Source organism: Oncorhynchus keta, chromosome 34, assembly GCF_023373465.1.
Source record: "Oncorhynchus keta strain PuntledgeMale-10-30-2019 chromosome 34, Oket_V2, whole genome shotgun sequence".
In the NCBI taxonomy this organism is placed as follows: domain Eukaryota; kingdom Metazoa; phylum Chordata; class Actinopteri; order Salmoniformes; family Salmonidae; genus Oncorhynchus; species Oncorhynchus keta.
In genome coordinates, this window is record NC_068454.1 from 48,140,726 (window position 1) to 48,168,228 (window position 27,503).

At 42.0% G+C, this 27,503-nt stretch overlaps 1 protein-coding gene across 23 annotated transcripts in view; it reads left to right on the forward strand.

Annotated features, from left to right (window-relative positions):
- Window positions 1–27,503, forward strand: part of LOC118367218 (E3 ubiquitin-protein ligase MYCBP2-like) — a 307,475-nt gene that overhangs the window by 154,102 nt on the left and 125,870 nt on the right. For 17 of the 23 annotated variants that reach the window (XM_035750391.2, XM_035750396.2, XM_035750392.2 and 14 more), the window contains 11 exons: window positions 4,801–5,027; window positions 5,124–5,207; window positions 5,321–5,417; window positions 5,781–5,973; window positions 6,377–6,693; window positions 10,970–11,191; window positions 11,592–11,783; window positions 14,056–14,262; window positions 16,111–16,248; window positions 19,672–19,850; window positions 20,008–20,150. In XM_035750391.2, the coding sequence (XP_035606284.1) occupies window positions 4,801–5,027; window positions 5,124–5,207; window positions 5,321–5,417; window positions 5,781–5,973; window positions 6,377–6,693; window positions 10,970–11,191; window positions 11,592–11,783; window positions 14,056–14,262; window positions 16,111–16,248; window positions 19,672–19,850; window positions 20,008–20,150 (1,999 nt within the window). Of the gene's footprint in view, window positions 1–4,800; window positions 5,028–5,123; window positions 5,208–5,320; window positions 5,418–5,780; window positions 5,986–6,376; window positions 6,694–10,969; window positions 11,192–11,591; window positions 11,784–14,055; window positions 14,263–16,110; window positions 16,249–19,671; window positions 19,851–20,007; window positions 20,151–27,503 lie in introns of all 23 variants that reach the window. The other 6 variants (XM_035750399.2, XM_035750413.2, XM_035750412.2 and 3 more) reach the window with 2 other exon arrangements.

Consider the following 27,503-nt stretch of genomic DNA (forward strand, 5'->3'; position numbering starts at 1 on the left):
TGTCTGGAGTGAAATTAACAATATTTTCTTTCGGAATGTAGTGAAGTAAAAGTTGCCAGAAATATAAATAGTAAAATAATGTACAGATACTGAAGTATTATGAGAGAATAATTGCAAGATTATTTTATAATATTGTAATTGCATCAAATGGTTGTTTTATGCAACAGAATAAGGGGTTGTTAGAACACGTGTGTGTTCTACTGAAAGTGGGCCTCTGGGAGATTTAACACTGACAGTGGATTTACGATAAACCTAACAAGACCGCAATCCATAGCATGATTAGTGTCTGTGTGCCCGAATGGAAGGTACCAGGGAGAGATGTCTCGGGGGCAATGATATGTTTTTATAGCAGATAATGTCTTCTGTGAATTATAAGCATTTTTCACACAAATCTTAACCTTGTGACCCATTCCAAACATCTGTTTGTCATGTAGACCGAAGGGGGTGTCTTAGCTATAAAAGGCCATGGTATCTTTTATCGTTGTGCTCTCGACGAATCTCAGATAATGTGAATTATAAGCATTTTTCACACAAATCTTAACCTTGTGACCCATTCCAAACATCTGTTTGTCATGTAGACCGAAGGGGGTGTCTTAGCTATAAAAGGCCATGGTATCTTTTATCGTTGTGCTCTCGACGAATCGTGGGGATGGGGGGTCGTTGAAGAGCTCCATTACTGCAATAATTAAATCATGTTTGATTGACTTGAAGAAATCTAAGAGTCTCCTTTTGATTACAATAATTCCATAACAGTAGTACTTTAAAGTATTTTTACTGAAGGATTTTACACCACTGCCCAAATGCCTTCACACCAGTTCATTAGTATACTTTATATACTGTTGCACACACACTTATAACATAGTATTCCATACATAAGTAAAGGCCATGCAACCGGAGTTGAAACCGAAGTGAGGTGCACATGTACAGCACATAAACATATGCATTCGCAATATATTTATGTTTTGGACACTTGATACGGTCACATGTTGTGGTTTGTCACAAAATCATGTTATGACCACACATATCAATATTCATTTTATATATAAACATTTTGCTAACCAGAATAGAAAGAGGAGTGGGAGGCCCCAGGGCACAACTGAGTAAGAGGACAAGTACATTCGTGTCTAGTTTGAGAAACAGAAGCTTCACAATTCCTCAACTGGCAGCTTCATTAAATAGTACCTGCAACACACCAGTCTCCATATCAACAGTGAAGAGGTGACTTCGGGATGCTGGCCTTCTAGGCAGAGCTGCAAAGAAAAAGCCATATCTCAGATTGTCCAATAAAAAACTAAATATCAAGATGGGCAAAAGAACACAGACACTGGACAGAGGAACTCTGTTTATGTCTGTTGTTGAATCTTGATATTTTCATACAAATATTTACACATGTTTAGTTTGCTGAAAATAAACGCAGTTTATTTTTTTGCTGAGTTTATACATCTATATTTATGTAGTGTGTGTGTGTGTATATGTATGTGTGTAAATATACAGTGGGGAAAACAAGTATTTGATACACTACCGATTTTACAGGTTTTCCTACTTACAAAGCATGTAGAGGTCTGTAATTTTTTATCATAGGTACACTTCAACTGTGAGAGACGGAATCTAAAAGACAAATTCCAGAAAATCACATTGTATGATTTTTAAGTATTAAATTAGCATTTTATTGCATGACGTAAGCATTTGATCACCTACCAACCAGTAAGAATTCCGGCTCACAGACAGTTTTTCATTAAGAAGCCCTCCTGTTCTCCACTCATTGCCTGTATTAACTGCACCTGTTTGAACTCGTTACCTGTATAAAAGACACCTGTCCACACACTCAATCAAACAGACTCCAACCTCTCCACAATGGCCAAGACCAGAGAGCTGTGTAAGGACATCAGGGATAGAATTGTAGACCTGCACAAGGCTGGGATGGGCTACAGGACAATAGGCAAGCAGCTTGGTGAGAATGCAACAACTGTTGGCGCAATTATTAGGAAATGGAAGAAATTCAAAATGACGGTCAATCACCCTCGGTCTGGGGCTCCATGCAACATCTCACCTCGTGGGGCATCAATGATCATGAAGAAGGTGAGGGATCAGCCCAGAACTACACGGCAGGACCTGGTCAATGACCTGAAGAGATCTGGGACCACAGACTCAAAGAAAACCATTAGCAACACACTACGCCGTCATGGATTGAAATCCTGCAGCGCACGCAAGGTCCCCCTGCTCAAGCCAGCGCATGTCCAGGCCGTCTGAAGTTTGCCAATGGCCATCTGGATGATCCAGAGGAGGAATGGGAGGAGGTCATGTGGTCTGATGAGACAAAAATAGAGCTTTTTGGTCTGAACTCCACCCGCCGTGTTTGAAGGAAGAAGAAGGATGAGTACAACCCCAAGAACACCATCCCAACCGTGAAGCATGGAGGTGGAAACATCATTTTTTGGGGATAGGACTGCACCGTATTGAGGGGAGGATGGATGGGGCCATGTATCGCGAGATCTTGGCCAACAACCTCCTTCCCTCAGTAAGAGCATTGTAGATGGGTCGTGGCTGGGTCTTCCTGCATGACAACGACCCGAAACACACAGCCAGGGCAACTAAGGAGTGGCCTAGCCAGTCTCCAGACCTGAACCCAATATAAAATCTTTGGAGGGAGCTGAAAGTCCGTATTGCCCAGCGACAGTCCCGAAACATGAAGGATCTGGAGAAGGTCTGTATGGAGGTTACCATACAGGTTACAGGTACCGCTGGCTACGTCCCTTCCGTCTTCAAGAGAGCGAGAGTTGCACCCCTTCTGAAAAAACCTACACTCGATCCCTCCGATGTCAACAACTACAGACCAGTATCCCTTCTTTCTTTTCTCTCAAACTCTTGAACGTGCCGTCCTTGGTCAGCTCTCCCGCTATCTCTCTCAGAATGACCTTCTTGATCCAAATCAGTCAGGTATCAAAGCTAGTCATTCAACTGAGACTGCTCTTCTCTGTATCACGGAGGCGCTCCGCACTGCTAAAGCTAACTCTCTCTCCTCTGCTCTCATCCTTCTAGACCTATCGGCTGCCTTCGATACTGTGAACCATCAGATCCTCCTCTCCACCCTCTCCGAGTTGGGCATCTCCGGCGCGGCCCACGCTTGGATTGCGTCCTACCTGACAGGTCGCTCCTACCAGGTGGCGTGGCGAGAATCTGTCTCCTCACCACGCGCTCTCACCACTGGTGTCCCCCAGGGCTCTGTTCTAGGCCCTCTCCTATTCTCGCTATACACCAAGTCACTTGGCTCTGTCATAACCTCACATGGTCTCTCCTATCATTGCTATGCAGACGACACACAATTAATCTTCTCCTTTCCCCCTTCTGATGACCAGGTGGCGAATCGCATCTCTGCATGTCTGGCAGACATATCAGTGTGGATGACGGATCACCACCTCAAGCTGAACCTCGGCAAGACGGAGCTGCTCTTCCTCCCGGTGAAAGACTGCCCGTTCCATGATCTCGCCATCACGGTTGACAACTCCATTGTGTCCTCCTCCCAGAGCGCTAAGAACCCTGTCGTTCTCAACTAACATCAAGGCGGTGGCCCGTTCCTGTAGGTTCATGCTCTACAACATCCGCAGAGTACGACCCTGCCTCACACAGGAAGCGGCGCAGGTCCTAATCCAGGCACTTATCTCCCGTCTGGATTACTGCAATTCGCTGTTGGCTGGGCTCCCTGCCTGTGCCATTAAACCCCTACAACTCATCCAGAACGCCGCAGCCCGTCTGGTGTTCAACCTTCCCAAGTTCTCTCACGTCACCCCGCTCCTCCGCTCTCTCCACTGGCTTCCAGTTGAAGCTCGCATCCGCTACAAGACCATGGTGCTTGCCTACGGAGCTGTGAGGGGAACGGCACCTCAGTACCTCCAGGCTCTGATCAGGCCCTACACCCAAACAAGGGCACTGCGTTCATCCACCTCTGGCCTGCTCGCCTCCCTACCACTGAGGAAGTACAGTTCCCGCTCAGCCCAGTCAAAACGGTTCGCTGCTCTGGCTCCCCAATGGTGGAACACACTCCCTCACGACGCCAGGACAGCGGAGTCAATCACCACCTTCCGGAGACACCTGAAACCCCACCTCTTTAAGGAATACCTAGGATAGGATAAAGTAATCCTTCCCCCTTAAAAGATTTAGATGCACTATTGTAAAGTGGCTGTTCCACTGGATGTAATAAGGTGAATGCACCAATTTGTAAGTCGCTCTGGATAAGAGCGTCTGCTAAATGACTTAAATGTAAATGTAATGTAAATGAGGTGTGGGTCATAATCCCTGCTGCAGTGTGTGCAAACCTGGTCAAGAACTACAGGAAACGTATGATCTCTGTCATTGCAAACAAAGGTTTCTGTACCAAATATTAAGTTCTGCTTTTCTGATTTATCAAATACTTATGTCATGCAATAAAATGCAAATGAATTACTTAAAAATCTTTTTGTTGATTTTTGTTTTAGATTCCGTCTCTCACAGTTGAAGTGTACCATTGATTAAAAAAATTACAGAGCTCTACAAAAAAAAAAAAACCTGCAAAATCATTCTCCCCACTGTATGTAATCTTAGTAGTTTGAGTACACCTCCAAGATCAAGGTTAGTAGGTATACTAGCATCAACTGTTTTTGTATTTATCAATGTATTCATTTAATTGCTAGGTTCTGTGATATTGAACAAATTAGCCAAGAGCTGAATTCATGCCGCAGTCCGAATAGAGGTATATTCAAGTTCTGCTGGTAAAGGTTGACTCTTGTCTGTTGTCACTGACTTGTGTTGTGTGTTACTCCCCAGTTGTTTGAGCTGGGGCCTGATGGTGGAGACCATGAGACAGATGGGGACCTCATGGCTGAGACTGACGTCCTGGCCTACGACTGCGCTGCCAGGGAGAAGTACGCCATGATGTTTGACGAGCCGGTGCTGCTGCAGCTTGGCTGGTGGTATGTGGCCTGGGCCCGGGTGTCTGGGCCCAGCTCAGACTGTGGCTCTCACGGACAGGCCACCATCACCACAGATGACAGGTACCTACTGGGGTCCATAGAAATACAATTACTTGAACAGATATCCCCATTCCTCATTGTACATTGTGAATTATGTGATCCTACTCCTTTTTGCAGTGTGGTCTTTCAGTTCAAGAGTTCCAAGAAGTCAAACAACGGTACCGACGTGAATGCAGGTCAAATACCTCAGCTATTGTACAGGCAAGTCATTTTCCTACACTCCTAATGTTGCCTGATTTGTGACCCGTATATTGATGAACTTCAAGTAACCAACTTTATAATGGGAATGTAATGTGGTTGTTTTACTACTGCAGACTTCCGTCGAACGATGGCAACGCAGCCAAAGGGAAACAGCAGACCAGTGAGCCGGTTCACATCCTCAAACGCTCCTTCGCCCGAACCGTCTCAGTGGTACGTACCATATGCTTGTGTTTCCCCTAGCTAGACTTGGTCCAAGGCAGACCCCAGAATCAGAACACTGGCTTGTATGATAGCAATATTGAAACCAATTTTGTTCATCAGGCACCAAATGGAAGAAATTGATTTAAACAGAGAGGAGGAGCTACCTGGACTGGTCCAATAAGAAACACTTATTTTAGTTTTCTGTTGCAAAATGTTTGGAAAATGTTTCCATTGCATGCCCTATTGAACATCACCCTGGAGTGTAATATAACATTTGTTAGGATGTAAGCTAGTTTCATGAATAGGTTGTAAAACTGTAGTAAACAGGTAATAAACATGCAGTAAAGTTGTCCTCCCCTCCTCTCCCTGTAGGAGTGTTTTGAGTCCCTGCTGAGGATCCTCCACTGGAGCTGGACCACCCTGGTGCTGGGGGTGGAGGAGCTGAGAGGCCTGAAAGGCTTCCAGTACACGGCTACCCTGCTGGACCTGGAGCGTCTGCGCTTCGTAGGGACCTGCTGCCTTCGCCTGCTCCGTGTCTATATCTGTGAGATCTTCCCCATCTCTGGTAGGCTCTCTGGTAGGGTTACAGAGATGCATGTGCACTAACGTGTACACATACGTGGGTAGACACGGAAGTATACATGGACACACACAAAGGCGCATGTACTGTAGACACACACACAAACAACCATTCAGGTGCTCATAGTAGTACACAGGTAACACACACAGGTAATACGCGCACACACACACAGGTAACACACCACACACACACACAGGTAGCAAAAATATGGAAATTATAGAAAAGACTAAATCAAGAAGTTGATACCAATGATTTTGCTACATTGAGAGACCTAACATAAGCGTTATAATAAAGGCTTATAGTTATAGCAAGTAATGAAAATACCCGTCAGCTTTAAGTAAAGTTTCTGAATGTAACAGTATCATATTGTCCCTGGTTTAACCCCCAGGCCGCTGTCCTATTCCTGTTCCCCCCTCTTCCTCCTCACCAGCCAGCACCAAGGCGGTGGTGGAGGAGTCCAGCAAGCTGGCGGAGTGCGTGGGCAAGACCCGTAGTTTGCTCAAGAAGATCCTGTCAGAGGGCATGGACAACTGCCTGACCAAGCTGGACAACGACCCCCAGGGCTACCTCTCCCAGCCCCTCACCCTGCTGGAGGCCGTGCTGCAAGAGTGCCACAACACCTTCACCGCCTGCTTCCACTCCTTCTACCCCACGCCTGCGCTGCAGTGGGCCTGCCTCTGCGACTTGCTCAACTGCCTTGACCAGGTAGGTCTAAGAGAGAGGGAGCTCTCTGGACCAAGATTGTGGGTTCAACAGTAAGGTTGTTTGCTCAATTCCCACATGGACTGCATAGACTTACAGATGTGGTCAAATATATTGTCACCCTTGCACTTTACAATTGACTGAAATACAGCGGAATGTTGTGTTTTTTCTTTGATAAAATGGTAGAATGACTATTTTTAGGCTCTAGCAATTTACCATAGGTGAAGTGAATTACACACTAAATGAGAATGATTGCCCCCTTTGGGACCGCATTTTTATTTATTTTGTCCTTTTGGGGGGGTACAGTATTCAAATTATTATAATTTCATATAATTGAATATATTTTCCATTCATTATTGTTCACATATACTGCATATTTGTATTGTATGTGTTGGCTGCCACAACAACAAAAAGCATAAACATACTAAATATTGATCATGTTTATCATATTATAGTTTAAGTAATATGAAATACGTTATGTAAAGGATAAGAAACTAAAATAAGCAGGCCGCCATTCCCCCAACCCCACCCAGCCAACATGTCTCCTCCATCCAACCACCCAGAAGCCATCAGTGAATCCCAAACCACCCCCTTGCTCCTACCAACTCGCTCAGAGGGCCCTCCGTTGTCACGTGTTGCTGACGAAACTCACAAGGGTGACCTCCAGAGAGTGCCGATGGGCTCAATGAAATTGAAATGAACAAAGCCCCCTGTCATTTTACAAGCTATAAACCTCAGTAACAGTTAAATATTTAATTTGGGAGGTATTTAATCTGTTCCATGTCAAGTCTTGAAATCAGACATAAACAAATGAATGTGACATAATTAGGCACACCTCTTCATTCTTTTGTATGAAGATGCGCAAACTCCAAACATATCGTTTAGGGATAGCACTTCACTCTGAAGCCTGCATGACCAATGTTCCCTCAAATTTTTCCCGGCACTGAGCAAATTTCAGGTCTGCTGAGCGCAAACAGGCTGTACCTGTTTTTAGTTAGTTTTAACAATGGCCATGTAGGCTAGCTACTGTGGCTCATCTTATCCGGCTGTTGCCATGCACCTGCAAAAAAGATAGCACAGATGTGCCGAGTGCCTTTTTGAATTTTGGATTTGACTTTAAAAACAACGAGGGCTTAATTGGAGTATATTTCTTCAGAGCATAGACCTATATAACTTAACTGGCTGAGGTAGGCAATGAGGTTGAACAGCCTAATAGAAGTAGACATTTTTTTTTTAGTAAGCCTACTTACAATTGCAACTGGTCAAAAATGTTGCATGCGACATAAAACAATAATTTAAAGAAAAAAAGTGCACGCTCAAATTAAAACGAAAGCGCACATTTGTAATTCACAAACTCTAGAAGTAATTGGAAAGGTAGATACAAATTATGTGTGACATTGTGGTTACAATAAAGAATGTAGCCCATCATGCAAATTATTCCTATTAGCAGGACGATACTCTTTTTATAGCCCAGCTACTGTGAAAATCCCTCAACTTGAAATCTATTCAATGCTTAAGTACTCTAGAGTGTTACATTTCTAACACAAAACAGCATTTCTTAATCAACATCTTTATGCTTTCGTTAATCTTCTTGATCTTGCTTTTTTTCTGTAGCAATTTTGAGCAAATTGTTCAAGGGCCACAGTTGATTTGTCTGTGAAGATGACATTATTGAATGTCTTGCCAGCTTTGATCTGGGCCTGCAGGATGCACATTTCTTTGTTTGTCAGACGAATCATTTGGGTCATAACTACAGAACAGTATTAAACAAGTGGACACACATGGTTAATGTTCTGAGAATAAAAAAAATATATATATATATATAAAGCATTTCTTATGAAGCCGTGACGCCTGCAGATTACAGATTACCTTTTGCCGATCGCTCATCATCTTCATTCATCAGTGAGTCAATGGCTTGAATAGTCATTGACTCACTCACGTGTTGAAAAGGAACGAGATGGAGTCACGATCCATGCCAGGCACACCTTTGAGCTCTGGAACCCCACCTCTGACAGGCAGAGTCAACATATAGAACGTGGCAGGTTCGTCAGGTTTTTGGTTCACCCTGACATTTCCATTCCTCTTCTGACAACAGAACTTGACTAACTGCTCACCACGCACAGCAAGGGTCGCCCGGACCGTTATGCTGTTCTGCTATTTTAAGGATGTGTAACCGAAGAGCGATGCCACGAGTTGTGAACAGAATACATAGCCTTCCCTCTGTGGCTGTCTATTTCAGCATCCATTCGCGCTGCTCTGAGACCGGCATGGAGAAACGAAAATGTTCAAATATTCCATGATATTCTTAAGATATGTGTTGACTGAATATAAGAAAGTGATGTCTGTTAAATAATCAAGGTAGGTTTCTCCAGAAAAAAAATATTCTAAATAACTGGCTTTATTTACAAATTAGTGAGAATGTCTGCCTTTTTCTTGGTCACTCTGGGTTAAATGAAAACAAAATCTTCAAAATATTGTTACTTTTTCAACAAAGTGATTATTAATAATTCATTTAGAATGATATAAAAGCCCCTTAGGATCTGTGATTGTAGAATAATAGGGAAGACATCACTAGGATGATCAATGAAAACAGGATGCACCTGAGCTCAATTTCGAGTCTCATAGCAAAGGGTCTGAGTACTTATGTAAATAAGGTATTTGTTTTGAGTTTTTAATACATTTAAATACCTGTTTTTCACTTTGTCATTATGGGGTATTGTGTGTAGATTGATGACGAAATAATTAATTTAATAAATTAAAAGTCTAGGGGTCTGAATACTTTCCGAAGGCACTGTATGCAACATTAACCAATAAAAAACAGTACTGTAGCAATGAGGTTTGTGCAGTAAGGTATAGGCCCAAAACATTATCACCACATATGGGCTTTGCTTGAATAGCTTGCACTGTTGTTTGTGCCATTTAAAAATATATATATATTTCAAAATTTGAGGTAGGCTATATGATCACCCGGTAAAAGATTGTTTTACATTTTTGTATTACTTGTGAAGCATAGCTGAGTGAGCATACATTTAAATAAGTAGCTTTTTGTTTTTATTTTACTGGGCTGATGATGCCTGCATCCGATGGTCAGTCTCAGCGGAGGGATAGAACAGCAGACTGTGTCAGCCTCTCACCATCCCACCACTCTCCCTTTCCTCTGCTGACACTGACCAATAAGGGACACCGTCTTCCAGCTGAGTCCACTCGAGTCGCACCGCATTTAGAAACTATTTAGAAACTAAGTAAAATATTATTTGACTTTTAACAAAGACCCAAGCTGCTAATAATAACAACGCAAGCCTATAGATACACTTAACAACTCATTCATTTCTGCTGCAGTGCTTGTTGTAGCGCTGAGTGGAAATAGGAAGAACCGCTTATAAAAGTGTTGAATACAAAGTGTTGACAGTGCTGAGTAAGAACTTAAACATGAACTCAATCATTAAAACAGCATTTATTTGCTGTATTCGTTGAGTCTCTCTCAAGTAATGTTTTTAAATGTTTTCAAATCTCACAGTATCAACTTATAACTTTCGTTATTGCTGACACGGTCACCTGAACCATCCGATTGGCCAGCGGTAGGCCTATAGTGCACTAGATTTGCTCTCTGGGCCTGCTGGGAAGGTATAGTTTGTATCTTCAGACGCATGAAATGGACAAAGTTAGACGCACAAGTATCATACACCCCAAAAATGCTAACCTCCCCTGTTATTGTCATGGTGATATGATATTTGTACGTCTAACTTTCTCACTCATCATTATTCACGATTCGTTCAGGATTATCATGGCAGCATCCACATTAATGTGGAATTGTTTAGAAGCATTATATTCTTATTTACAATAAAAGTGACTCCAAATGCATCCACATGAATGTAGAAGTGTTTAGAAAAATATATTGTTATTTGCAACAAAAGTGACAGAATACAGTATTTACAATTCATTTCTATTGGGCACAAAATAATCTGAAACACAACCAAAACAAAGAGCAAATGCATCCAACAAATGTGTATCATTTCAAATCCATAGTGCTGGAGTACAGAGCCAAAACATCAGAAAATGTGTCACTGTCCCATTACTTTTGGAGCTCACTGTACTAGTACATATATACTGTGTCTTGGTTGCCATTTCAATTGCTCATCTAAGTTTTTGTGTACAAAAATAAGAAAATACATAGCTAATGATAAGTTAAGGTCAAATGCATTCTGGCTCTAGTTATCGCATCTCTTTAGTGAAAGTTTACCACCTCACCCACCCTTTTTTCCCTTCTCCCTTTTACCAGGACATTGCCGAGGCCAATTTCCGCACATCGAGCAGCCGACTGTTAGCGGCGGTGATGTCTGCGCTGTGCAACACATCAGTCAAGCTGACGTCCATCTTGCCCATTGCGTACGACGGCGAAGTGCTGCTGCGCTCGCTGGTCAAACAGGTCAGCACGGAGAACGACTCGGCGCTCGCCCATCGCTTCCCCCTGCTGGTTGCACACATGGAGAAACTCAGCCACGTGAGTAAACAGCAAAGGCAGTGAAATGTTGACACAATGTCTGACCAATGAGGACCCTTATTTAAAAAGAGCTTCCCAGTAGGAGTGCTGATCTGGTTTCAGTTCCCTCAAAAAAGCACTCCTACTCCAATAGTTTTTGTGAATATCCCATAACTAGCACAGGGGGTATACTGTAACCTATTTTACTGTTGTAACACTCACCTATTAAAATGTGTTATCATTGAAATGGACATGTAACCTCTGTCTCTTGATTTCCCATGTTTTGCTTATCACGTACAATTTGATAGATTCAGTGGATTTGTCTTTATTTTTAATTTTTATATATAATCAGAGAAGACACAGTTGCTGACCTTACTCGATGTTGTTAAACTTGATCTCTTTTCTCCTCTCACCCTTTCAGACGGAGGAGAACCTGATGGGGATGACAAGTTTCAGGGAGGTTCTCGAGAAGATGCTGGTGATTGTAGTGCTGCCAGTGAGGAAGAGCCTGAGAAAGGAGGTGGAGCTCTTCTCCCCCCACCTGGTCTCCAACACCTGTGGTCTGCTGGCCAGCATAGTCTCTGAGCTCACAGCCTCTGCACTGGGCTCCGAGGTAAAGAACAGACACGAGCAGGCATGCCGGCACACACCCACAGACCCCCCAATCCTCCTCCAAGACACACACTCTGATGGTTTATGTCTGAAGACAAAAGTCAATGTTTGTTTGTGTTTAGGATTTCATTCATTACCAGGTTGTGCCTGTTCAGGACATTGACATTGACAGCCATTAAAAAATACATCTATTCCCAATAGGTTGGCTAGAATCGTAATGGAATCAACCTTGCCAAATTTAGACCTTACTCCAGTCCAAATATAGCGCTCTGTTGGGGTTGAGAAGTCATTCATTTGAGGTATTCGCCATTTACAGTGTGTTCTATTCCTCCCTACCTCAATCTGTATGGTTTCTTTGCTATTCTAATATTCAAGGTTAATAAAATCAAATGTTCTCCAAATATACATAACATTTAAATGTTATGCTACATGCAGTATATGCATCAATATATTTGTTGAAAACTATTCAATCAAAATGGAGGAAGCTAAAAAATTGCAGAATTACTTTTCTTGTTTACAAGTTGCTGAGTCACTTCGGGGAGTGACGTCTCTCACTCTGTCCATCAACACGTCCGTCCCTCTGTCCATCCACTTTTCCGTCTGTTTCGCTCTACCCTGCAGCTGCCGGCTGCATTCTCAACACTCAATCTCAATCACTCTGGCACCCTGCAGTTCAACCGTCATGACAACAGCCCCAGCCGCCACAGTTGTTCTAAATCCATTGTTCACGTTGTCAAGGAAACTTCTGTTCTCCCTATAGGGACTTGGGCCTGGTGGCATAAAAACATCTTAGTTAATTTTCCCCTTATCCTTTCCCTTAAATTTTCCTTAACTTTAAGTCAGTTGCACAAAACATTTTAAGGTGAATTCCCCCTTAACTACTTCATTCAGTATGGATATCAATGTAAACAGCATTTGTGGAGGTGATTATTGCTTTCATCTCCCCTGGTTAAAAAAGGAAAACATCAACCAGCTAGCTACTTAGCTAAACAATGGAATATCCACAGCGACAAAGCTAGCTTGCTACTTAGCGAGCTACTCTGTAAGCTAGCTTGAAGTGCTAGAAAGTAATATAAACTATTTGAGAAAAAAGTAGCTACATAAAATGTAGTTTATCTTCTGAAGCAATTTGGTTATCCTGTCTTGATTGTAAAAAATATTTTGTTCTATCTCAAAACGTAAATGCAATCTCTTTGACGAGACCTTTATTCAGTGAATCCTATTAAGTATGCCCTTAAATAAGGGAATATTTGAGGGGCTCTATGCAACACCCTTAAACAATTACCTTAGGTAAGGGAAAATTATTCCTTAAGTGAAACACTTTTGGTGTTTTATACAACCGGGTCCTGGATATCCATGTAACAACCACAGACAGGCTATCTCTGGCCACATAGGTGTGGACATAGATCAGGACATCCTCGTAGTAGGGATGGCACAATTACATATAACTGTGTAACTGATGGATATGGATTTTCTTTTGAGGAAAGAAGAGCTGACTGAAGATGGGACGGCCGGGAATTTGAGTGGTTGAGAGTGTTTCTGTGATAACATGGACTCTTACAGTAACATGGACGTGAAACTTTGTTGCTCCGTGCTGAAACACGTGAGGTATAGTAGCAATCAAGTCTTAGGTTGCCTAGGCAACACCCCCTTGCTACAGCAGCAGCAAATGCATTGAGGAATGGAGGGGAGGAGAAAATGTGCGTCTTAAAAATTAAATATATATATTATTTTTCTTTGCTATTTAAACGGTTATTACGGTGGCCGCAGTAATTTGGCTGACCAATAAGTGTTCCAAAGTTTCATAACTGCCACAGCCCTACCTTGTTGTTTTTGTTTCTGTGTGTTGGCCGACGTCATGGTCAGCGAGGTTGCTTCATACATTTTCTTGTACAATATCAATGGAATGCCCCTGCTGATGTTCATTCATCTCAGTACTACCACCTGGTAGACTTATGTCGCGATCTAATGAATAACACAAAGTTGGCAGATTTAAGTCTTAATGGCATCATTTGCTGGTTGTTAACATGTTTTTAGAACCAATTGGTCTCTGTTACAACCAGGTAAAGACCTATTTTTCATGACAAGGTCAAGATGTCATGGGAAAGAGGTAATATGTGGTTATTGTCAGATTAGATCCAGATAAATACATATATTTCTGGCTGCTAAAATGATGTTAACAAAACACCCTTATACAACCACTACATGATCTAACCATGAGGATATAAAAACGATATAAAATACATAATCACTTGTCCCTTCGTCTCACCCAGGTGGACGGTCTAAACTCGCTTCACTCTGTGAAGTCCACTCCCAATCGCTTCACCAAGATGAGCCAGGGCCGCAGCTGGAACACGGGCAACGGCTCTCCAGATGCCATCTGTCTGACGGTGGACAAGCCCGGCGTGGTGCTGGTGGGCTTCTGTGTCTATGGTGGCGGGGGCATCCATGAGTATGAGTTGGAGGTGCTCGCTGATGACGTAAGAGTTTTTTTATACATCAAATCAAATTTCAAATCAAATGTATTTATATAGCCCTTCTTACATCAGCTGATATATCAAAGTGCTGTACAGAAACCCTGCCTAAAACCCCAAACGGCAAGGGATATTCAATGCCTGCTCTTTAATTTGTTTTACCCATCTACCAATAGGTTCCCTTCTTTGCGTGACATTGGAAAATCACCCTGGTCTTTGTGGTCAAATCTGTGTTTGAAATGAACTGCTCGACTGAGGGACCTTACAGATAATTGTTTGTGTGGGTTACAGAGATGTGGTAGTTATTCAAAAATCATGTTGAACACTATTGCACACAGTGAGTCCTGACATGTTATTTGTTCAGCAAATTTGTGCTCCTGAACTTGTTTAGGCTTGCCATAACAAAGGGGTTGAGTACTTATTGACTCAAGCCGTTTACGCTTTTCATTTTTTATTAATTTGTAGCTATATCGAAAACCATAATTTCACTTTGACATTATGGGGTGTTGTGTGTAGGCCAGTGATGACAAAATCTAAATGTCATCCATTTCCAAGTCAAGGTGAATACTTGCTGAAGGCACTGTAGCTAATTAAATGTCCATTAGTCTGTTTAATTCTCGTATCTTCACATTTTCGTGAACTAAAATTAAAACTAATGTATTCTCTTTTAAACTTTTTTTTTATATATACGTCATCGATTAAATTCACTTGTATTTAACCTGGAATTCCCTTGAAATAAATAAATAAAAATGGAGGGAGGCCTTTTCTCTCATCTATACTATAATTTTTTTGTCGTTGTTACATTTAGCTCAGGTAGTCCTCGAACACAATCTTAAACATGCTTTGTATCTAATCCAGCAGTAACAAGTTCTATTCAGGGCAGTCTACAACTTTTCAAAGACAAAGTGTGTATATTGGTATTCATTGCGATTCATTTTCCTAAAGCCACTGACCATCTCTTTTGGTTCTTGGCTTGTATTTGAGTTTCACTTCTTGATATTACCGACCCCGCATGCGGGAGCGTAATCATAGCCTCAAACTAATTAGCATAACGCTGCGGCCATAAATCTTCCTAGAAAATGTTCCTATTCATGAAAATCACAAATTAAATATATTGAGACACAGTTTAGCCTTTTGTTAATCACACTGTCATCTCAGATTTTCAAAATATGCTTTACAGCCAACGCTAGACGAGCATTAGTGTAAGTTTATCATTTCATAATGCTATGCTAGGCTCTGCCACCAGCAGGCAACATTTTCACGAAAATAAGAAAAGCAATCAAATTAAATCATTTACCTTTGAGGAACTTCGGATGTTTTCACTCAGGATACTCCCAGTTAGATAGCAAATGTTCCTTTTTTCCAAAAAGATAATTTTTGTAGGCGAAATAGCTTGTTCTTCACCTTTGGCTGAGAAATTGACCGGAAAATGCAGTCACTACAACACAAAACTTTTTTCAAAAAGACGTCACAATGCTGTAGACACCTTGGGGAATACGTAGAAAGCGTAAGCTCATTCGTAGCGCATTCACAGCCATATAAGGAGTCATTGGCATGCAGGGCTTTCAAAATATGGCACTCCCTGGTTGGATGTTTATCTGGGTTTTGCCTGTAACATCAGTTCTGTTGCACACACAGACAATATCTTTGCCGTTTTGGAAACGTCAGAGTGTTTTCTATCCAAAGCTGTATATGCATAGTCGAGCATCTTGTCGTGACAAAATATCCCGTTTAAAACGGGAACGTTTTTTATCCAAAAATGAAAATACTGCCCCCTAGTTACAAAAGGTTTAAGCTACCCCAGGAGTTCTTCTTTCGTACCACATCTCTCCTTTCTCTCTTCTTCCCCTCCAGGCCCAGACAGAGCACCCCGGGGACTCGGCCCACACCCATAGGTGGACGTCTCTGGAGCTGGTCAAGGGAACCTACAGCACCGATGACTCCCCCAGCGACATTGCCGAGATACGCCTCGACAAGGCCGTGCCACTCAAGGTACACAGGACTAAAATGATGTGCCCTATACATACATATCTATTCATCTATCTAACCATATGTATGCCAGGGTTCCCATTAGGATAATGTGGCTCCGGACAACGTGACGGGAAGATTTTAATTCCCCGGCCATTTGAGAAATTGACCGGATCCATATGCATTTGGTGCATAAACCATTAGAGTGGTCACCCATGCTAATGGTGCTCAGAATGACAGAAATCACATTTCGTGTATGGTATTGCATCTTAACAGATCTTGCAACTCTGAAAGAAGCAGCCAATAAAACAATTTTCAAACAGTTGACAAAATGTATTTTGCATTTTAAACAGCGCACCGGGGAAAACACCATACATTTAAAAAAAAAATCAAAATTAATACAATGTTATTTGTGACATACACGTGTTTAGCAGATGTCATCGCGGGTGTAGCGAAATGCTTGTGTTTCTAGCTCCGACAGTGATATCTAACAAGAAATATCTAAGAATGACACAACAAATACCCAATACACACAAATCTAGTAAAGGAATGGAACTAAGAATATATAAATATATGGACGAGCAATGTCAGAGCGGTGTAGAATAGTATAGAATACAGTATATACATATGAGATGAGTAATGCAAGACATGCAAACATCATTAAAGTGACTGGTGTTCCATTTATTAAAGTGGCCAGTGATTTATTAAAGTGGCCAGTGAGCCTCCTGAGGTTGAAGAGACGCTGTTGTGCCGCCTTCACCACACTGTCTGTGGGTGGACCATTTCAGTTTGTCAGTGATGTATGTGTACAGTGAGGAACTTGAAGCTTTCTACGTTCTCCGCTGCGGTCCGGTCGATGTGGAGAGGGGGGTGCTCCCTCTGCTGTTTCCTGAAGTCCACGATCATCTCCTTTGTTTTGTTGACATTGAGTGAGAGGTTATTTTCCTGGCACCACACTCCCAGAGCCCTCACCACCTGCCTGTAGGTTGTCTCGTCATTGTTGGTATTCAAGCTGTTGTCGTCTGCAAACTTGATGATTGAGTTGGAGGCGTGCATGTCCACACAGTCATGGGTGAACAGGGAGTACAGGAGGGGGCTGAGCATGCACCCCTGTGTGGCCACAGTGTTGAGAATCAGCGAAGGGGAGATTTTGTTTCCTACCTTCACCTCCTGGGGGTAGCCCGTCAGGAAGTCCAGGACCCAGTTGCACAGGGCGGAGTTCAGACACAGGTCCTCAAGCTTAATGATGAGCTTGGAGGATACTATGGTGTTGAATGCTGAGCAATTGTCAGCATTCTTACATATGTATTCCTCTTGTCCAGATGGGATAGTCCAGACCTGATAGAGGTTCGATATGTGACAGAGATGAGAAACTTATCTCAAGATGACACAACTAGAATGGGATGCTAATATGACTAGGATTGTGCCTTTGGCTTCTGGACAAGGAAATAAAGTTAATATGGAAACTAATAGAGCAGGAGAGAAATCCTAGAACTTTTTGAGGATCTGAGGACCCATGCCAAATCTTTTCAGTCTCCTGAGGGGGAATAGGCTTTGTCGTGCCGTTGACACGACTGTCTTAGTGTGTTTGGACCATGATAGTTTGTTGGCGATGTGGACGCCAAGGAACTTGAAGCTGTCAACCAGCTCCGCTGCAGCCCCTTCGATGAGAATGGGGGCGTGCTCGGTCCTCCTTTTCCTGTAGTCCACAATCATCTCCTTTGTCTTGATCATGTTGAGGGAGAGGTTGTTTCAAACAATTAAGTATTTTATCAAATGCATACTGCCTCCAGCTCACATTGTAAAGTGGTAGCCTGTTGTCTGCTCTTGAATGGGGAATGTAGAATAAAGTAAATGTAAAATCATTATTTATTACAAGATTTAGTTGAGGTTTAGGGTTTTATTAATGATTTGTCCCAAATACAATGCTTTTCGTTTTATAAATATTTACGATTAACTTATTCCTTGCCACCCACTCTGAAACTGCAGCTCTTTAAGTGTTGCAGTAATTTCAGTCGCAGTAGTAGCTGACGTGTATAGTGTTACGTCAGACGCATACATTGACACACTGGCTTTTCTCAAAGCAACAGTCATTTTGTTAAAAATTGTAAAAAGTAAGGGACCTAGACAGCTGCCCTAGGGAATTCCTGATTTGACCTGGATTTTGTTGGAGAGGATTCCATTAAAGAACACCCTCTGTGTTCTGTTAGACAGGTAACTCTTTATTCACAATATAGCAGGGGGTGTAAAGCCATAACACATACGTTTTTCCAGCAGCAGAATATGATCGATAATGTCAAAAGCCGCACTGAAGTCTAACAAAACAGCCCCCCCCCAGTCTTTTTATCATCGATTTCTCTCAGCCAATCATCAGTCATTTGTGTAAGTGCTGTGCTTGTTGAATGTCCTTCCCTATAAGCGTGCTGATTGTCTGTTGTCAATTTGTTTACTGTAAAATAGCACTGTATCTGGTCGAACACAATTTTTTCCAAAAGTTTGCTAAGGGTTGGAAACAGACTGATTTGTCGGCCAACATTTTTCAGCAACTACTACCAAAATGAAGCACCCACTTGGTTGATGCTATGGCAGTCAGGTGGAGCCAGAAAACACACCACATTTCAATAATAATTCAAGAGCAGCCTTGTAACTTTGTCCTCCTTTCAATCCTCATCACTGCACACCTCTGTCTTCTTGCTTTCGCCTTTTCTCCATCCTCAACCTCAGGACGGACACTGGTTGGCATTAGAATCAATACAGCTAGCCAGCTAACGTTAGCTAGCTAGCCAAACATACAAATGACTTGCCAGCTAGTTTAGTCTTTTTAGAGGAAAATCTCATGGGCATCCCTGGTGGGTGTGTTTTAGAACCCCTTACTAGTGGCTTTGCCAACTTTCAGTGGGCACCCACATGGGTGCCTTCGGAACCCCTTTCTGTTTTGTTTTTGGTTGTCAAAATGATTTTCTTTGTTAGTTCCATTTCTTGTGAGCGACATTTTGAGTTGGTCTTGTGGGAATGTAACACTACCTATATATTTTGTAAGTGGGGACTATTGGGCTTTGCATTGAGTAGGCTAAATATGGTAGGCTGCTAGCGTTGTGATGACTGGTCTAATAAGGCCTGAGAGTTGATTAGTCCGGTTCATGCAGCTATTTGTATGTTCATATTTTGTTTCTTTGCATTAGTGCGGCTTGAACATTTTACAATAATGGTCCATGGTACCTGTCATTACTATTCTCAGGAAACAGGAAAGCTCTTGGTTGGGAAGTCCCGGGATACCGGTCACTGGAATTAAACCCTAGCATCTATCTATCTATCCATCCTTCTTTTGGGTTTTTTATACCACGACTCAATGTCACTCATGATATGAAAACCACATATGTTGCACAATCGTGTTTGTCCTCCTGTCTCTCTGTCCTCATCTGACTGACTTTTGTATACATTCTACAGGAGGGTGTGAAATACGCTGTCCGCCTGCGTAACTATGGTAGCCGAACAGCCAATGGGGACGGAGGGATGACCACGGTTCAGTGTTCTGACGGCATGGCCTTCACCTTCAGCACCTGTAGCCTGAGCAGCAACGGGACCAACCAGACCAGAGGACAGATACCACAGATACTGTACTATAGGTACACAGACACACACACACTTTCATTACATGAGTGACATATCCAGGTTGCCACACTCCCATAAGATGTCATTTAAAGTTAAGTTGAGATTCATGTCCTTCCCAATGCTAACAGCCATTGCTAGGGCTAACATGGGCGTGTGTGTATTTGCCCATAGGAGTGAGTATGACGGGGATCTGCAGTCCCAGCTGCTGAGCAAAGCCAATGAAGAGGACAAGAACTGCAGCAGGGCTCTCTCAGTGGTCAGTGCAGTGGTCAGAGCTGCCAAAGATCTACTTCACAGGGCGTTCGCTGTGGATGGTAAGAACTGGGAGCTCTCTGAATGAGGCAAAACCTGTCAACGTTATTTTCATAATAAGTGACTTAAGACGGGACAATCAGGTTGTCCAACAATTGGAAAAAATATTATTGCAAATGTAGGTTAAACAACCAATGAGTCTATTTTCAGAGGGACCATATTACAAATACGAATGTCCTTGAAACAGTCTTGATATTTTCGTCAAAAGAGAGATCAGGGTCCAGAGTAACGCAGAGGTCCTTCACAATTTTTATTAAGACGGCTGTACAACCATCAGGATTAATTGTCAGATTCAACAGAAGATCTCTTTGTTTCTTGGGACCTAGAACAAGCATCTCTGTTTTGTCCGAGTTTAAAAGTAGAAAGTTTGCAGCCATCCACTTCTTTATGTCTGAAACACAGGCTTCCAGCGAGGGCAATTTTGGGGCTTCACCGTGTTTCATTGAAATGTACAGCTGTGTGTCATCCGCATAGCAGTGAAAGTTAACATTATGTTATTGAATTACATCCCCAAGAGGTAAAATATATAGTGAAAACAATGGTGGTCCTGAAACAGAACCTTGAGGAACACCGAAATTTACAATTTACAAAACTAGATCCAGAGTATGACTGTGGCAGTGAGTTGTTCCGGAGACATGTTGGACAAAACCCACTGAGTCAATGATGGCTCCGACAGCCTTTTGGAGTGGGTTTGTGGACTTTTCCACGCGAATATTAAAGTCACCAAAATGTGAATATTATCTGCCATGAATACAAGTTCCAATAGGAATATATGGAACTCAATGAGGAATGCTGTATATGGCCCAGGAGGCCTGTAAACAGTAGCTATAAAAAGTGATTGAGTAGGCTGCATAGAGGGGGGGGGTTTGTAAATTGAAATTGCTATCGTAAATTTTAGCAACACCTCCGCCTTTGCGGGATGCGTGGGGGATATGGTCACTAGTGTCACCAGGAGGTGAGGCCTCATTTAACACAGTAAATTCATCAGGCTTAAGCCATGTTTCAGTCAGGCCAATCACATCAAGATTATGATCAGTGATTAGTTCATTGACTATGACTGCCTTGGAAGTGAGGGATCTAACATTAAGTAGCCCTATTTTGTGATGTGAGGTATCATGATCTCTTTCAATAATGGCAGGAATGGAGGAGGTCTTTATTCTAGTGAGATTGCTAAGGAGAACACCGCATGTTTAGTTTTGCCCAACCTAGGTCGAGGCACAGACACGGTCCCAATGGGGATAGCTGAGCTGACTACTCTGACTAGTAGTCAGTGCTAGTGGCAGACTCCACTAAGCTGGCAGGCTGGCTAACAGTCTGCTGCCTGGCCTGCACCCTATTTCAATTTTGAGCTAGGGGAGTTAGAGCCCTGTCTATGTTCGTAGATAAGATGAGAGCACCCCTCCAGCTAGGATGGAGTCCGTCACTCCTTAACAGGCCAGGCTTGGTCCTGTTTGTGGGTGAGTCCCAGAAAGAGGGCCAATTATCTACAAATTCTAGGGAGTGTTTTGAGGTTCACATACACTGTTTGTGGTCAAATTATTCCTACCGTGCATTAAGACACGAACTGATGTCACCTTCCACGAAAACTTCAAAAAAGGACAGATCAGAACAATGGTTTAGTTCAATTAATTTCTGTTTCAGGGATTCCAAACCAGCATTGACTACATAAGACATTTTTACGTTCCCAATTTTCTTAACATTATCTCTACGACAAATGTCAGAGCATAACAACATACTGTTACTGTTGAATCCATTTTCGAAATTAGTTCATTCTCCCTTATTTCACTGGCGACCTCTTGGAAGAGTTACCAGATCAGGATGTTAGCACCCTAACCCATCGCAGATGTTGAAATTTGAAAAAATGAAATCAGCAATTCACATATCACACTGCATTTGAAGTAACTGTCATCCCTTATTAACATATATTTTTCCTTCTATATGCAGACTGAACAAAGTACATTTGTATTACCCAAGGATCAGACCCCAGGGAACTGGTAATTTTCCCTTCGAACACATGATTCACACCGTGATTCAAAAACATGTTAAATAAAAAATAAACCAATTTGAATAACCAATACATTTAGAATTACAACTCTTGATGACTCCATAAGGAAATAATAGTATCTCATAAAGTAATGGTAAAATTAAAGTAGAAACTGGTGTTTCGCATTCATTTTATAATTAAATGACACCTGTTTCTATAATTTCTCGTGAGATTGATCAAGCCTCACCAGAAGGTCAGGATACAAGGCATTACACACCATTAAATATTTCCTCTCCCATTTGTTTTTTTCTTCTTTTTTTTCTCTTTAACCTTTATTTAACTCGGCAAGTCAGTTAAGAACAAATTCTTATTGACGGCCAGTGGGTAGCTAGCCTTGTTTGGGGGCAGAACGACAGATTTTTACCTTGTCTGCTTGGGGATTCAATCTTGCAACCTTTCCAATGCTCTAACCTCTAGGCTACTTGCTGCCCCTTTCCTTCAGAAACCATTTCAAAACCTTCCAAACATTTCCATCCTTCTGCGTACTCCATTTAAAACTGAATTGAAAAGACCCCATCCAAAATAAATTCCACAGTATCAACACCGTTAAGTCACATTCATAACCGGTAAGCTAGTGTGTGTGTGGTAAACCATAGATCAAAACACACATGAACAGGCCTCACTTATCTGGAATTCCGTTTATGGCCAACTCTATCATTTATGACGTTTTCTGAATTTGCAAGGAGTGTTTGGCCAGATGATTTTAAATGTGTTACCTCTAGAATCCATTCCCCCGGCAAATTTAGCCAATATCTCATCATAAGGAATCCGCAATATTTGATCCCTGGACTCTATTAAAATGTTGGCTCTGAACCACTATTGATCGAACGGAGACCGAACACAGTGATGTCAAATGTTCCTGTTCCGCTGCTCTCAAGAGGATGTGTCGCTGCTCATTTGACCAGGATACAAACGCTTGTATAGTGGCATTTCCTCCGAATGCAGCAGTTTCCAGAACCACCCCACACTCATTCTTACAATGTCTGATAGCTCCCTGTTTTAGATGTGGGACTATCTCCTTACCTTTTGATGTTTTTTCACTACATTTCTTTGTCTTACCTTGGCCATTAGGGACTTTCGCTGTGGCCGTATTAACCCCTCGCACATCTGCGACATAAGCGGAGGTATATTCCACTCTCAAAACCTCTTGCTCTATTTCATCCACAACCCCCATAATTACTGTTTTGATCACAGGTTTCAAACCTGCCATCAAAGGAAAAATACAAATTATATTAATGTACTCACGTACCCAGTCTTTTTGCAGCTAAGTACATCTATTAATTCCCCATATTCAAAACTAATTGGTAGAATGCTCGTGCGCTTCTTTTAGTGCCTCCATGGCTTTATTAAAATCCTCTAGCTCCACTCTGGGCCATCTGTCACAATATCAATAGTTATTATTCCCCAACCTATCCCATCGGTGTCCAGGGTGTTTTTGTTTTCTTCACTCCCGTCTATAATACTCACCTATTAACTATTTTCCAAGATGGCGCTACCCACTTTCCAATATAATAATTAATTGTTTACGGCACTTAATACCTTGTATTAGAACCTATACTATAGCGTCTGCAAATTTATTACTGGGGAATACGGATGACTTAATGTCTTATTCCAGTATTGCGCCTCAAATATTTCAGAATTATTCACACTTGTCTTCCTATTTCCACATAATCTTTAATGGTTCCCCCTCCCCATAGGGCATAAACCAACCTCTCTCCGTATTGCTACTGTTACTACACGTATCTCAGTGTCCGAATATCTTATTATAATTTTTTTATTTAACTTACTAGCTTCTTGAACTCTTGTCTTCCTAAAACTCACTAGCTTCTAGAACTCTCGTCTTCCTAAAACTCACTAGCTTCTAGAACTCTTGTCTTCCTAAAGCTCACTAGCTGCTAGAACTCTCGTCGTCTTCTAAAACTCACTGCAGCTGGGACTTTTGTCCCTTTTACAGATCTCGCAGGGGAATAACCCCACTTGGGACCTATCCTTATGGAACCCACCCTACACCATATATTTACGACCGGTCGTTACACGATGGGCCCACCGAATAAACTCAGGCTTTGTAAGTCAGTAACCTAATAATTGTTCAGCCTACAATTCTCATCTCCCAATGATGTCAAAATGAGTGGAAACGGGCGTAAGAACTAACAAACTACCTTGTTTGTTGCCAGCTCCTGCTCCAATGATCTGGACTCTCTGGTTTGACTAAACATCGTGGGGAATCCTGTTGCGCGATTTCTAACAAAAAGCTGCGAAAATTTGCATAATCCATAAGAGGTTTTAAACAAAACCAAATGTTAGGTTCTAATTCTGAGTAAAAAACTCAACGGACACTATGAAAGCTTAACCAAATGTATTCTTCCCAGAGGATCGGTACGGCTGCATTAGACAAAACATGTTTCCACCAACACAAGGATATATACTTTAGATGCACTTCTCCTTCTTTCCAATCCTTTCATCTTTTATGGTTCGACAGGAAGACGAAGTGATGGGCTAATAAATCGCTCCTCCTCCCTTAAAGTGACCTAACCTCAACCCCCTTGATACTGTAGTGGAAAATCGGTTCAAATATGACGCAATCAAGAACTGATGAATTCAATAGACTTTTAATACAAAAGTATCGCAAGCCGGAGTGGTCCGCGGAACACACACACTATTTCAGAGCACTCGCTCTGATTTATACACATACAACATGAGTCCCTCCTACATGTAAATTAAGTTACATCCCAATCTGTGCATCCTGCTTGTTCAGCCCAATAACGCCCATATCTGTTTTCCGTCAGATTATAATGATGACATCTATGGCCTCCTCTGTTCCCCTCTCCTATACAATAGACAATGTATTTTACCAGAATGTCAAATGCATTTATGTTCCTCCATATATGTACATCATTTCTCCCATAATACAGAATCCAAAGCTCTAGTATTACAATGTTCCAAGTTTAACCCAGAATCTAACAATATCTATTGCATCTTGGCCTATGCCGCTCTGTCATTGCTCATCCATATATTTTATTTATGTATTCTTATTCCATTCCGTTACTTAGATTGTGTGTATTAGGTATTTGTTGTGTGAATTGTTAGGTATCACTTGTTAGATATTGTTGCACTGTCAGAACTTGAAGAACAAGCATTTCGCTACAAAAAAAAAACATTTTAAAAATTATTTTTTTATTTAAAATTTAAAATTTGATATGAACCATGGCCCCATCGCTGCCGGTTTCCTATTAAATCGACTCAAGCCCAGCTCAGTTAATCCCTATCATTGTGTCGCTGAGTTGCCATAATGCTTCAGTTGCGGTCTAAGGCACTGCATCTCAGTGCAAGAGGCGCTTTTATAGTTGGCCCACTGTCGTCCGTTTTTTTCAGAACCACATTCTGTAAAGCTCAGAGAGGATCTCATGTTTTATGTATATATATATACTGTGGAAGTAATATATGGCTACAGGTTCATCTGCCTCACCTAAAGCCCATTGTGGCTGGAAGCAGCTATAGAACACCAAACGCTAACAGTCAGTATCAGGATAATGCGTGAAATGCTTGATAATGTATGTGATATCAACAGAAATATATATTCTGGGTGATCTTACATATTGACTGGATTTCATCAAGCTGTCCACTCAAGAATAAGCTTAAAACTGTAACTAGTGCCTGCAACCTGGTTCAGGTTCAGGTTATTCCAGTTCAAAATAAGCATGCACCACAGAAAGAAAACAATTGTGAAAACTGTTAAATCCCTGTTGATTGATGAGGATTTTGAAAAAAAAAGTTCTGGTTACACAACCGATTGGCAAACGTACTGCAAATTGAGAAGTTGTGTGACTAAACTGAATAAAAAGAAGAAACTACTATGAAACAGAATTATAGTAAAAAGCTTTGGAGCATCTTAAATAAAATGTTGGGCAAAAAAGCAAACTCAGTTCTGTCATTCATTGAATCAGATGGGTCATTCATCACAAAACCCACTGATAATGCCAATTACTTTAATGACTTTTCATTGGCAAGATTTGGGCATGAAATGCCAGCAACATACGCTGACACTACACATCCAAGTATAAGTTATGAAAGACAAGCATTGTAATTTTGAATTCCATAAAGTGAGTGTGTAGGAAGTGAAAAAATGTCTATCAACAATGACAAGCCACCGGGGTCTGACAACTTGGATTGGAAATTACTGAAGATAATAGCAGATGATATTGCCACTCCTATTTGCCATATCTTCAATCTAAGCCGACTAGAAAGTGTGTGCCCTCAGGCCTGGAGGGAATCAAAAGTAAGTCCGCTATCCAAGATTAGTAAAGCCGCCTTTACTGGCTCAAATAGCCTAACAATCAGTCTGTTACCAACCCTTAGTAAACGTTATTTTTACTTTTGACCACATACAATGCTATTTTACTGTAAACAAATTGAAAACAGACTTTCAGCACGCTTATAGGGAAGGACAACAAGCACAGCACTTACATAAATTACTGATTGGCTGAGAGATATTGATAAAAAGATTGTGGGAGCTGTTTTGTGTGACTTCATTGTGGCTTTTGACATTATCAAGCATAGTCTGCTGATATAAGAACATATATGTTATTGCTTTACACCCCCTGCTATACATTTACATTTAAGTCATTTAGCAGACGCTCTTATCCAGAGCGACTTACAAATTGGTGCATTCACCTTATGACATCCAGTGGTACAGCCACTTTACAATAGTGCATCTTTAGGGGGGTGAGAAGGATTACTTATCCTATCCTAGGTATTCCATAAAGAGGTGGGGTTTCAGGTGTCTCCGGAAGGTGGTGATTGACTCCGCTGTCCTGGCGTCGTGGAGGGAGTTTGTTCCACCATTGGGGGCCAGAGCAGCGAACAGTTTTGACTGGGCTGAGCGGGAACTGTACTTCCTCAGTGGTAGGGAGGCGAGCAGGCCAGAGGTGGATGAACGCAGTGCCCTTGTTTGGGTGTAGGGCCTGATCAGAGCCTGGAGGTACTGAGGTGCCGTTCCCCTCACAGCTCCGTAGGCAAGCACCATGGTCTTGTAGCGGATGCGAGCTTCAACTGGAAGCCAGTGGAGAGAGCGGAGGAGCGGGGATGACGTGAGAGAACTTGGGAAGGTTGAACACCAGACGGGCTGCGGCGTTCTGGATGAGTTGTAGGGGTTTAATGGCACAGGCAGGGAGCCCAGCCAACAGCGAGCTGCAGTAATCCAGACGGGAGATGACAAGTGCCTGGATTAGGACCTGCGCTGTAAACTTCCTGTGTGAGGCAGGGTCGTACTCTGCGGATGTTGTAGAACATGAACCTACAGGAACGGGCCACC